The 13427-nt window shown below is 31.1% G+C and overlaps 3 protein-coding genes across 5 annotated transcripts in view; 1 reads left to right on the top strand and 2 right to left on the bottom strand.

Moving 5' to 3' along the window:
* The window catches only part of LOC127729108 (TBC1 domain family member 25-like), a 447590-nt gene that overhangs the window by 308915 nt on the left and 125248 nt on the right, over positions 1 to 13427 (bottom strand). The window contains exon 6 of one of the 3 annotated variants that reach the window (XM_052236782.1): positions 3802 to 4265. The exons of the other annotated variants lie outside the window; for them this stretch is intronic. The gene's annotated coding sequence lies outside the window, so the exon portion shown is untranslated. Of the gene's footprint in view, positions 1 to 3801; positions 4266 to 13427 lie in introns of those variants that run through there. 3 annotated transcript variants of the gene reach the window in all.
* LOC127729157 (synapsin-like) overlaps positions 1 to 13427 on the bottom strand; it is a 144947-nt gene that overhangs the window by 57626 nt on the left and 73894 nt on the right. The window lies entirely within an intron of this gene.
* On the top strand, positions 1555 to 12953 carry LOC127729266 (metalloproteinase inhibitor 3-like). Its single transcript, XM_052237004.1, has 6 exons — positions 1555 to 1681; positions 6050 to 6204; positions 6987 to 7150; positions 8789 to 8894; positions 10444 to 10565; positions 12000 to 12953. The coding sequence occupies exons 2-6, from the start codon at positions 6084 to 6086 to the stop codon at positions 12207 to 12209; spliced, it is 723 nt and encodes a 240-aa protein (XP_052092964.1). The 5' UTR covers positions 1555 to 1681; positions 6050 to 6083; the 3' UTR covers positions 12210 to 12953.

Here is a 13427-nt window from a genome sequence, read left to right as displayed (position 1 = left end):
CTTAATATCTATACAAAGATAGTATTAATGAATGCTATCAGGAAAGTGTCTAGCTCTTAGCAACAAAAGGAAACCTAATGCATCAATGTTAAAACTAGGCTCTTTGGAATTCAATGTTGAGACTAATTTTCTGTCCCTACTCATCCCAATTTTTATTTCATATTTGTTACTTATATAGCCTTATAATTGCTCTGCTGGGGCAATAAGTCAAAGGGAATGCATCAACACTTATTTGACAATAAAATGATGAAATTATCAAAAATAAGAATTAATATAATTGTCACTAAAGATTTATACCAAGACAAACTTAAAGGACAAAGGGAAATTATCAACACTTATTTGACATTTTAGACATTTATACAAATCTTCAGGGAAATCAGAAAACACATAGGAACAAGATATCAGATACTTTCATCATCCAAATTGCCTACGAACAAATTGGCTGTAATTTCTTATCATGTGATATTGTACTAAAGAAACATCAGATTTGTCTGAGTTTCCTCGACACATACCAATTTTAATTTGTTTTATGAGTAATACAAATTGATTCTAATTTTGCTTGAAGTAATTTGCTTTAGTTGATAAGATTTAAAGATTTAAGAATGGGTCTATCAATTTAATTCATAAACTTTGTAATAATTGAACTGATTGATTGTTGGTGTTTAATGCCACTTGCAACATTCTTAACTACAAAATGTATATCATGACAGGCAATTTTTATTGGATGGGGAAGTCAGGGGTGTCCAGGTCCATTCAATCAAAGTTGGAATTGAAAAAAATTGAAAACAGTTATGCTGAAAACGTAAACATGTTTGAGGACATAATTGTCCTTTAGTACTTGGTGGATTGTTGTCCGTGTTGGCCAACATACCAAATCAATGTAGTTTCAATTTCATATGAGGTTAAAAGAGCCAATCTGTAAAAATAAATTCACCATTTTTGTTCTACTATTAGCACATTCACAAATTTAACTCACCATGCTCATACCAAGTGTACTTTATTACTTTACAAAATTATTACGTTCATAATTAAACCAACAAAAGCTAATTATTAAAATACATATTGTTTACTCTTATGGCGGTGTCATGAAATAAAAGTTCCTCAAATGTAAGTTCCAAACGAAAGAAATATTCTGTAATATTATTTCCACTGGTTATGGCATTATTTATAACAAAGTTTCCAGTGGAACTTCTGTAAGGTGGAACAAATACATATTGACAGTGGTAAAAACTGGCACTTTTTCTTGGTCTGCAGCAATTTCTGATTGTATGATGGCCTCTGAATGTCTATGTTTGGTGAAGATTGTATTGTTGCCTATAGATGTCTACTTTCGGTCAAATTTTGTTTTCAGATCGCTGTTTCAATGGCAATTACCCAATCTATTTTCTATCCTATATCTGCTATAAATATTTGATCATTTCAAAATCCCACCTAAGAAGTTTTTATCTTTATTCATATTCATCCTAAAATATATCTTCTTTCACAATAAGTTGAGGAGTTTCTCTTTAAAGTTTATCCATACTAATAATTCATCTATTGTCATTTTTTCATTGTCGTGACTAGATTTTTAATATTGACGTAAAAAATCTCTGACATACAATGTCAGAACAGATTATCTAAATGATTTATAGGGAATTGGGTTTATAAGTTCTTCAGTGAAAGTTGGTCTATTGAATTAAAGGTAAGTTGTTTTAAAATTTAGATTTATATCTTGCACTGATGCCTGCTGTAATTTTTGTACTTTCTTTTGCATATTATCATCATTTGTTGTTTTTAAAATCAGTTCATAAATATGTCAGCCTCATTTGAGACTTTAAAAATACTTATTTAAAATCAAATATTTGCATATTTTGTCAATTAAAATCCTTACTGTAAGAGTAAAGTGGGATGTGGGTATTCATCAATGAGACAGCGATCCAAGGACACAATGAGACAGCAATCCAAGGACACAATGAGACAGCGATCCAAGGACACAATGAGACAGCAATTCAAGGACACAAAACATTAAAAAAAAAACATCTAGAGGTCAAAATATTGTAATTGATAGGTTTAAGTTTGGTGACTTTCATATTTGTTTTTCGTTTATTGTTTTGTACAGTTTGTTCTTGTGTTCTGTTGCTCCGCTAACAGCACTGTCCCATGTTAAGGGGAGGGTTGGGAGCCTGCTAGCATGCTTAACCCCGCCACTTTTTGTATATCATATTTGTTTTTTGTTTATTGTTTTGTACAAAAATCAGGTCGTTAGGTTTCTTGTTTGAATTGTTTATATTATGTCATTTGGTCTCTGGTCAAGTGTTGTCTTATTGGCAATCATACCGCATCTTCTTATTTTTACATTCAACTAAAGACAAGTGTCTAGCTCTAAATCTCCTCAAGTTTCAGCAAGAAGTAAATAATTACAGAAAGGCTATTGTAGATCTGCCTTCAGTACAAATACCCTTCAGGACATAAACATTAAGATATAGCTAGATAACCACCGACTTTAGACAGGCACATGGAAACGTTGAATCCTCCCCTTTTTCATTCCTGATTTCAAGTTTATATCTCAAAAATCATCAATTGCAAATTTTCAACATGTAATAACTGAAATTTTTATGTTGGAACAAACTAGAATATTACAAGATAAAGAAAATAATTGATGAACTCATTATTTAAGAGTAAGTAAAGTAATTATCATGATCAATATTATTTCTATTACTTTTTTGTGTTTTCTGTTTGGAAAAGAGTCACAATTAAAAACTGAATGTATTTGTATGACAGACATGCCCAATAAACAGCAAGGAACATGAAATTATTTAATTCTACCAGAAATAGGTAAAAGAAAAAACACATTCTCAGTTTGTTGGCATGGACAAATTTGTCGAAATAACAGTTAATAAAATGATTCACAGAGCGCAGCCTGATACGACCACAGAGGTCGATCCCTGAACAGTTGGAGCAAGTTTGGACACAATATTCAAGCTTGATACTGTCTGAATTTGGATTGTGATCAAATTTTTGTCATAATACAGGTTTCTGACACAAAATAAATGTGGTCAAAGATCTTAAAAATTTGAAATGGGACATTTAATTTACCTAGTATGGTCTGATATCCAAAATCTAACAACATGGTTAGATTCAGCATATAAAAAAACACCAAATATATAATAATAGTTGAAATCAAACAAAGTTTAATTTTGGACCTTTCAAACCTTAATATTGACTAATTTGAAAACAGGGCCCAAAATAAAAAATCTAAATGCACAATAAGATTCAGCATATCATAGAGCCGCAATAATTCAGTTTTTGATGAAATCAAACAAAGTTTAATTTTGGACCCTTTGGACCTCAATGTAGACTAATTTAAAAATAGGGCCCAATATCTAAAATAGTAATACAAGGTTAGAACCCCCAAAAATTTAAGACTTTGAATTAATCCCATTGAAATTGGTTAAAAGATTTGTATTTATTTTCAATTCAAGATTTCTTGCTATCAAGCAATACTGTGCTGTTGCACAATACTTAGTTAATCTGTTATATATAATAATTTACACACCCTGTTTGATGTGTATCTCCTGCCATATCAGTATTTGTTGCTTTTTTATATAAATAAGAAATAATCTATGTAAAAATGGAAAACTTTTGGGGAAAAAAAAAAAAAATTATGAAAAAAAAATCCCCCCAAAACCAAAATAAAAATATTATTGTAAAATCTTGAAGAAAAAAGTATGACCCCCCCCCCCAAATAAAAATTGAAAAAAAAGACAAAAAAATCCCCCCCCCCCCCCCCTCAAAAAAAAAAACTTGTTGAAATTTTGAAGAAGATCTTTTCAGAAAAAATGTACTATTAAACTTTTAACACAAGTTATTGTCTGGAAACAAGAAAAATGGCTTGTTTTAGGCCCTTTTTTTGCCCCCAATTTCTAAACTTTTGGGGCAATTACCCCCAAACTCAATCCCAGCCTTCCCATTGTGGTATGGAACCTTGTAGTACAATTTCAGAGAGATCCATACACTTAAACACAAGTTATTGTCTGGAAACTAGAAAAAGGCTTGTTTTTGGCCCCTTTTTTGCCCCTAATTCCTGAACGTTTGGGGCAATTACCCCAAACTCAATCCAAGCCTTCCCTTTGTGATATGGAACCTTGTGGTACAATTTCAGCGAGATCCATACACTTACACACAAATTATTGTCCGGAAAACTACAAAAAAGCTTCTTTTTTAGCCCCTTTTTGGCCTCTAATTCCTAAACTTTTGGTACCATAACCCCCAAAATCAATCCCAACCTTCCTTTTGTGGTATTGAACCTTCAGTTAAAATGTCATAGAGATCCATTCACTTAAACTAAAGTTATTGTCCGGACACCAAATGTGTCTTCGGACGACGACGACAGCATGATAGCATTATATGAACGCGTGGTCGTATAAAAAAAGCATGAAGGATTATTTCTAAGCACACTTGCCTGAAGCCTAATTGTTAAGTGTGTATTTGTTGAATCAGTCAACCAATATGACAAATGTTTATCACAAAAAATTAAATTCAAACCTAATTTCCATTGAAGTTTGATCAATTAGAAGAAAGACAAACTTGATATGAAATTCATCATTTTACACTAGTAAACCTTAAAATAGAACCAATAGCGATAGGCAAATCAAAATAAGTCAAACAGATGTGTAATTTTATAGAAATTTATAATTTTTTATTGTTATGGTCATTTCGTTAATTATTGGGCAGAACTGTTGGTTAATCTCAGAACTGACACAAGAGGACTACTCTTGTAACTGAAAATCCTGAAGTCTTAACTTGTGATATGTATATGAACAGTTCAGTTTATGTTTCTATAAAAGATAAAAAAAAATTATCTACTGAAAATGTCAATCATAACACTACTGAACTAAACAAAATCAATTTAACTGACAGCAGTTTAGGGAATTAATTTTATTTCCTTTTGAATAAAAACTACATCAATTTCTATCTAGCAAGAGACAAATGTCTTAATTACCAAGACTTCGGTCTATTTTAAATGGAAACAATATCATTATTGGCAATAGTATGCCATAACAGGATAAATTGTAAAATATCAGACTAATTTATAACAGAAACAGTATTGATAGATTCTGCTGTCTTAGACTTATATGCACTCATTCTGAAAATTAAAATTTATCCAATATCTTTATACAGTTTTAAAGATTTTGGGTCCTGACCCTATATAAAAAAAATTAATACATGCTATTTTGGCAAATATTCCTTAAAATACCATTACACAACTAAAATATGAATAAATTGAGAAGTGGGGTACACATAAATAAGACAGTAACCCAAACAAGAAATTACATTTGATTTCATTCAAAGTGTACCCTTTGTATTCTTGTCTTTCATTTTTGCTTATGTGCTTTGTCTATATGCCATTTTGTTTTTCTTTGTTGACACATTTGTTTGTTTTTATGGTGATTAAGATTATAACACTAATGACTATGTCGACTGCTGTACCCCTATTTTTGATATTTTTACCCATTATGTTTGTTTGTTTTGTTCACAAATTGTTGTCAATATAAAGGAATTTTATGCAACTGTCATACAAGTGAGAGGTTTAGCTAGCTATAAAATCAGGTTTAATCCACCAATTTCTACATAAGGAAATGCCTGTACCAAGTCAGGAATATGACAGTTGTTTTCCATTCGTTTGATGTGTTTGAGCTTTTGATTTTGCCATTTGATAAGGGACTTTCCGTTATGAATTTTCCTTGGAGTTCGGTATTTTTGTTATTTTACTTTCTACTAGTAATTCAAAGTATTGGTAAACAGAAAGCTATTGTCCAATAGATCTGAGAAGCACTCACAAATTGTAAGTATTGGTAAATAGGAGGAATTAATTCCAAATACCAAATACAAAGTCATACTGTTCAATAGTTCAAGAGAAAAGTGTGACAAAAATATTTGTAAGACGAAAGGATGGAGAGGATTTTAGTGATTACAATTTAGACCCAATTCTTAAGAATGGGGGTATAATGGTATACTAAATTATCAACCACTGACAAGGTTCATTTCTTTCAATAAATTTCAATTTTAGGAAAGGACGTGGAAGTACACCAGATAACACTACCATGCAGTATATAAGAATTCTGATTGTTGTCACAGCGATTATCTCCCTTGCAGGAGTAGTATTATCTGGCTGTAGATGTCAAATCAAACATCCACAAACTGCCTTCTGTACACATAATTATGGTATGTTTTGTCTGTTCATTAACAACCTGAAGAAAAAGGTCACAATCACCACTTTGTGTTAATAAATATTCAAGCAAAATTGTCAATATCTTGGGAGTAATTGTTACCTGTGCAGCATAGAGTTCCCAAACTATCGGACAGATTGTTTTACTTAACATGTTCATTCTGAATATTACAATATTTCAAAATGCCAAAAAAGTCAGATAAAAAACAAAAGAATACAACAATTAATGATTCTTGCCAACTTCTAGCAATGATTTTCATCTTAAGGTTGCTCTCCCTCTATTGAATTTTGAAGAAGCTTTACATCCATAATGTATTTAGATTCAAACAGTGTGGAAGCCACAAAAAGGTGTAGTTTTTTTGGATCAAATGTGCTACAGAGAACAGCAGAAATTACACATTAAATAAATAAAACTGAGTGAATCAATATTTCAAAATAATCAATTAAAAGAAACTGATAAACGAAAGAAGGATTTTCTGTTCATCCGTTTTTCCTTTCCCTATGCAATTCTACGGACTACAAATGAAAATAGTTTGATTGATTGATTGATTGGTGTTTAACACCACTTTCAGCACTATTGGATATTTCCTGGTGGTCAGTTTGTATTGGTGGAGGAAGCAGGAGTTCCCTGAGAGAACCACCAACCTTCACAGGAAAACTGACAATTTGTCTCAATTAAGATTGGATTCGAGCGCAACTGCCACATGAAAATAGTTAGTAAAAATCTACTGACATACAAACAATGAACTGCCAATTATATTTCACATTTCATTTTCAGTTATAAAAGTAATGGTGAAAAGAATCAAAGAAAATCTGGCAGAAAATGGATACAAGCAATATCTTTCTAAAAATTATAATCAGTTTACAGTTTTATTTAGAAGAATGCCAAAGAAAATCATCTTAAGTAGAACCTACAAAATCAAAATATTGAGGGTCTTTAAGGTTAGATTTATGTTACTTAGGGAATCAAGTAAAACATAATTGGAACTATGAATTTACCAAAAAAAGTCTTTTGATTTGTTTAAGAAGCATACAAGATTATGGTTTACTGACATACCACATAAATTACAAATAATAGAATACACCATTAAACACTCAAAAGTTTAATATAGATACTCAGCAGGTAAAACAGCCTGGTAAAGTCAGATGAACCCAGTCTATTAAGAGGGAGGCATGCATTGCAGGATATTTTAAAAAATTTCTATTTTATTCACAACATCTTGTTGATGAAATCAAATAAAAAAAGTATGTGTCTGAGGACATGAATGCCCCCCTCTTAAGCTTGCTTATAAAATGTGAAAATACTTTTTGAGAGCATTTGATGACACTGCTTGTGCGGAAATGAAAAAATTGCAATTTTGCCAAGTTATAAATGGCATAGTGAAAAGAGGGTATACCTCTTCCAGAGGGGCACAAGTTTTGTTACACAGAAATATATAAAGACAAAGCTTACTTCCTTTAGCTGTGAAGGATGTATGAATACACAGTAATGTCTGATTGCTGACTTTGACTCCAAATACAAAGTAAGTAATACCTGGTTAACCCACTTTAAACCCGGAGTCATGACAAAGATAGTCAAACCCACATTGTTTCCATGAGAAAAGTTTCCAAAAACTGCCTTATATGTATAGATATTTTTTTCTTAACATCCTTTGAAGTTTAGTAGGTTTTTCTATCACATAATGGTATACTCTTAGAGCAAGAACGTTGAAGATCATACTGCTATATTTCATGTAAAATCTAATTTTTATTGCATATTATAAAGTCTGTTATTTATTCTGCGATAAACATCTGCAATATATTTTGTGATAAATCTTTATAACAGACGTGCATATTGAGTGTCTACACAGATTCTATGAATAATCTCCCCATTTATCATGTGTAATATGCATGTTTTATTTCTTGAGAAATCTTAATGTAACATTATATAACACAATGATTTAAGATAAATGACGACTTAAATCATTATCAGTTTATTGCTTAAATGAAAGAAAGTATAAAATCCAAATGTGATTGATTGATAAACTATTGCTTAAAATCCCTTCATTTGGGAAGTACTATATGACAATGAGGAAAATTCAAAGGAATCATAAGCAAGAGTGATTGTAATATTCATTTTCTAGGAAAATATCATATCATATTCAACACAAGATTGATCTATATTTGCAGAATGTCCAGAGAAAATGCTTAATGAATATTCAGGACAGGAACAAACTTAATTCAACAGTATTAAATTTGCATGTACAAAGAAACATACTCTGCTACAAGTTATATCCATACTTTTATATCTAATAGCATTCAATTCAATAAAAGAACTGTGTTCTGATATTTAACAAAATCAAAATTGACATCTATATTTCCCATTTTTAATCATCAATTTTCTAGTGATTACAATACTAAGGTCTCTCTATCCATAATTGGTGGAAGTATGAAGTAGTATTGTATATCATTATAATTAAATGATAGGATAGCAAACAGAAATGATACAGACATCAACCCAGCAATGCAGAGAACACTGTATCATACTAATGCTGCAAGTACTAACATTATATATACATTTTGTACTTGGATGTTTTCCAGAGTAGTAAAAAATTTAAGCAAGGCAATATAAAGAAAGTTATGACCCCCGGCTCATACAAAAGTTGTGGTGTTATACTGAAGAAAAACAGAGTGTATATTTTAGCAGGTATTTAAAATATTTGTGATTTTACCAAAATATATAAAATTAATTACACATTTAAAATAAACATTTCAAACAAAAAATGCATGAAGTTATACACTTTTCTAAGTATTGTAATAACAGAAAATACATACAGTATGTCAATATTTCAAAATGACATTTAGTCTGTCAAACATTCAGTATTTACCAACCATCTAAATCTATTATCAACCAGACAGACATTAACATTGCAACTGATGATGGTGCAACACTACTTTTTGAACATATATACATTTATAGATTATTAAAAATCTACAATCTAGTAACTCAAATCAAAGCAATCTCAATTCAAACAATCATTTAAAAGACTGACATTGCAAAAGAAGATGCTTTTTTTCCATAAACAAATGACACCATTACTTTATAAAGCAGTATTAACAACACAGTGGTTGTCTTGGGTTTGTTCCATGAAAACATGTATGGGACCCAGGAAAGGCACTTCAAAATCTCAACTATGGGTGGGTGTCAAACACTTTTTTGTACAGTGAATATGATTAAAAGGAATTCTAAATTGCTTCTGTAGGTGGTTACCCCATTTTCAAAGTGCCTTCCCTGGGTACCATGTAAATTTAAATGAAACTGTCTTTATGTCCTATCTTAATATTTTTGTTATTTGAATAATCTGGTTTCTGTTAAATATATAGCTAAAATATGATTTTTTTTTGTTCAATCATTAATGAAAGTAATATAGTGAAATACTAATTTGCTTTTAGCAGCCAATTTGGTTCAATTTTGTCAAAATAAGATAAATAACATCGCAGATTAATTATTCACTTGCAAGTGAATAATTCGATCTCATTGAATCCGTATTCATATGACCTTTAATTTAACTCCTTAGCTGGAGATGGATTACACATGTATTCAGCTATTAAAGGGAAAATAAGTCAATAATGAAAGTGAAACAAGGATGAATCATTTGGATAACTGATTCAATCCACCAAAAAATCATTCGAACACAGGAAAAAACAATGATAAACATACTTTTTAACCTAAAATTTGAAATCAAACAGACCTAGAACAATCCAATTGCACGTGGTCGCCATCAGTTTATGTTTATATCAGGTTATATGACAGTCAGCAGTCTTTGGAGGTCATCTCGATGGTTAATTACCTGACGTTTAGATAAAAATACATATCAAATGTTGATACATATTATCATCGAGTCCATGCGGTGTTAATTGTTTATTTTAGACTTTTTGTAATTTGGATATACGTTTTAGTATGTTATATATCAAATATGAGAATTTGAGTCAAATCGGTGAACATGAATTTGACAACTAATGCCCCTTTAAAGCTTAACAAATAGTATTGACAACTGTCTTTTGTTGAAAATGGTATGTTGACCACTAGCAGTCTTTTGATTATTTGTGTGATTGTGTTACTGTCTCAATGACAAATAAACCACATCTCCTTTTATTATAGATTTCTACAAATAAAGCATTTCTGGTGATATGTCTGGTAAAAACGTCTCAGTCAAACTTTTATTCATTAACTATACAGATCTATTTTTCAATAGGTGATGTCATCAACACAGAGTTATGGATAGATGGTTGCAGTTGGGTACAGGAATTCAAAAGTCTAACAAAACAAAACCTGATTGGTCTCAGTAAAAAATATAAACAAAACTGTAATTGTCAAGTAAGTTAATTCTATTGTAAAATAGCAGTTATAGATGAAACGTAATGGTTTTACTATAGTTGTCAGTTAGACATCTATAAAATTGTATTTAGCAGTCAACCATAGAAATTTTTATTCAATTTTTAAAAGTATCCAGATGGGCCATTGATTCAATCTTTAAGACTAGGCCAAAGTTGGGGTTGTGGGCTACTGGGTTCTTTATTATTCAAATCTGATTAAGCATTGAACAAAATTGCCAAAGTAAGAACATTTTAAAACAAGGATGTGTCCATAGTACACGGATGCCCCACTCGCACTATCATTTTCTAGGTTCAGTGGACTGTGAAATTGAGGTCAAAACTCTAATTTGGCATTAAAATTAGAAAGATTATATCAAAGGGAACATGTGTACAAACAATTGTACTAAGTTTCAAGTTGATTGGACTTCATCTTCATCAAAAACTTCCTTGACCAAAAACTTTAACCTGAAGTGGGACAGACGGACGAAAGAACGGATGGCCAAACGAACAGACGCACAGACCAAGCATAATGCCCCTAGGTGGGGCATAAAAAAAAAAGATTACGAGAATTTTTTATTTGAACTGTCTTCACATAGCAAAAGACTTTTGCAGACAACTTCCAATGAGTTTCTATGTAAACAACAGTCGTATGAGCTACTGCTCACTTATTTATACTCACTCTTGCTTTAGAGTAAAAGGAAGTAGACAAGCTTACTGTCTAGGTCAACATTTCAAAAGTTTGGTATCAATTATCAAGGTCAGATTTGTATTTGCTAAGAAAAATGCAAAACAAAATTATTATATGTACTTGATATCTAAAGAACATACATGTATAAGGCAAAAAGGTAGAAGATGTGTGCTAGATCTGAAAATTTGTCACAGTAAAGTTTTTAATGCAACACATTATTCTTATATGTTTATCACTGTGAATAACATACATAAATGCAGCAAACAGGAAGTATATAAGTGATTACCTTACCAATACAAAGCTTGGTGCCAAATATTAATGTTTGATCTTTAAGTTGCTGAGAAAAAATGAATGAAAATTTCTTATATCTGCATCAATGTGAATAAAAATTCATGCACGTGGCAAACAGGAAGTAGATTATTGAGGGATCACAAATGTGTCACACAGTATAGTTTACAAATATGAAGTTTGGTACCATATATATCAAGAAGTTCTCATTCGTTGTTACTGAGGAAAGTGTGTTCAGATGGATTTGTTGGTCATAGGTAAACCAGTGTATAGACCCCACTATCTTTCTTTGTAGCAGGGGTATAAATATTATGAGGGAAATTTCCAATATTTTGGGTTCGAAAAGTTGACATGTACGTGTGACAGATTCCTACATCTGGTTAGCTATGGAATTGCACACATTTGTTTTCATCTTATTTCTATATATTATGTTTACGTATTGTAAATCCTGTATTACAGATTAAACACTGCACTGGAAGAAACTGTAGACATCATCAGGAAAATTGTGAATTCCGACACGAAATATGGGGATGTTATAGGGATTATGGTATATGTGACCATAGAAAACATTCAGGCAGCTGTCATTGGAAGCAAAATAAAGACTTTTATTCATGTATAAAAAAAAGCAATCGAAAGCTTCGCAGGAATAAGAAAAAAAGGAAAGTTTGACAATTGGACAATATTCAATTAGTTTCTGATAAAAATAATTAATTTCTCTCAAGATACATTAAAAGGAATAAAACCACTAATTCATAGTTCTATTGTTTTCTAAGGTAAATTTGCAATTTCAAACATTCATATCTATTTTATCTTAAGTTTGGTAAATTTGCAATTTCAAACATTCATATCTATTTTATCTCAAGTTTAAATATTGCGAGTCATTTCATGTCAAACCTGTTCATTATCCTGACTTGAGTTGAAAAATTCCACATGCCTTTAATTGTACATTAGAGCTCACTGGTTTCCGGAAGTTTTGTGGTACAAAAACATGTACTACTGATCTGAACAACAGCGCATATATGCCATCCTATATAATTTCATATCTTTTTTTTATCATTCAAAAGAAATTTTCTCCAAGGGTTTTACAGTCATTCAAAGTACTTAAACTTTCATTTGATACCAAATTCCCCCAAATATTTAACTTTTTGACAGCTAGGCATAGGATATATTTTATTTAAAATAAGCATTCTCTTGTATGTTTTTTTTCCCCGGGCCAAATTTATAGTGGTTCTATACCTAAAATATTTCTACAGCTAAGTCAATTCAGTTAAAAAAAAGTGAAACATATTATTCAAAGGAGATTAAAAATATGAAAAACATATGGATGATGTAGAATTACCTTATGTTGCCCTTCATCAGAAATCTTTCTACAGTAAAAACATTTTGATTGTCAGACTGTTATTATCCTCAAAATAAAAGTTCCATAGAAAAGTTTTACAATTTGTTGTTTTTGACCTGTGGTAAGTATCATGTTCCTTGACCTTTACTGACATTTGCATACCTGCCAACTTCTGAAACCTTCAATGAGGGAGATCTCCCCCTCAGCTATGACAGCTGAGGGGGAGATTTTGCGCGAACAACATTTTCAAGCTAAATATATGACCTGTACACTTATTCGTCTCCAAAACACCAATGAGAGATAATAAATATACTTTATTTCTTCAATTCATTGTTTAAATTTATACAAGTTTTTTTGCCTTTTTTAATATCTCTGAGTCAGGACAATACTCATAACATTTCATACTTTGATTTTGTTGTGAGTCTCACACTAAGCATGCTTTTAAATATTGTAAAGACCACCAGAAGCAACTGAAAAGTCAATTGAACATAATGTGCAAAATGAAGATTCATTGCCGAGTGAACTTGGTCGTAAAAATTGAAAATCTT

Source organism: Mytilus californianus, unplaced genomic scaffold (assembly GCF_021869535.1).
Source record: "Mytilus californianus isolate M0D057914Y unplaced genomic scaffold, xbMytCali1.0.p SCAF_1, whole genome shotgun sequence".
Lineage (NCBI taxonomy): Eukaryota > Metazoa > Mollusca > Bivalvia > Mytilida > Mytilidae > Mytilus > Mytilus californianus.
Note: the sequence above shows the minus strand (reverse complement) of the source record. Positions and strands in the feature narration are given on the sequence as shown.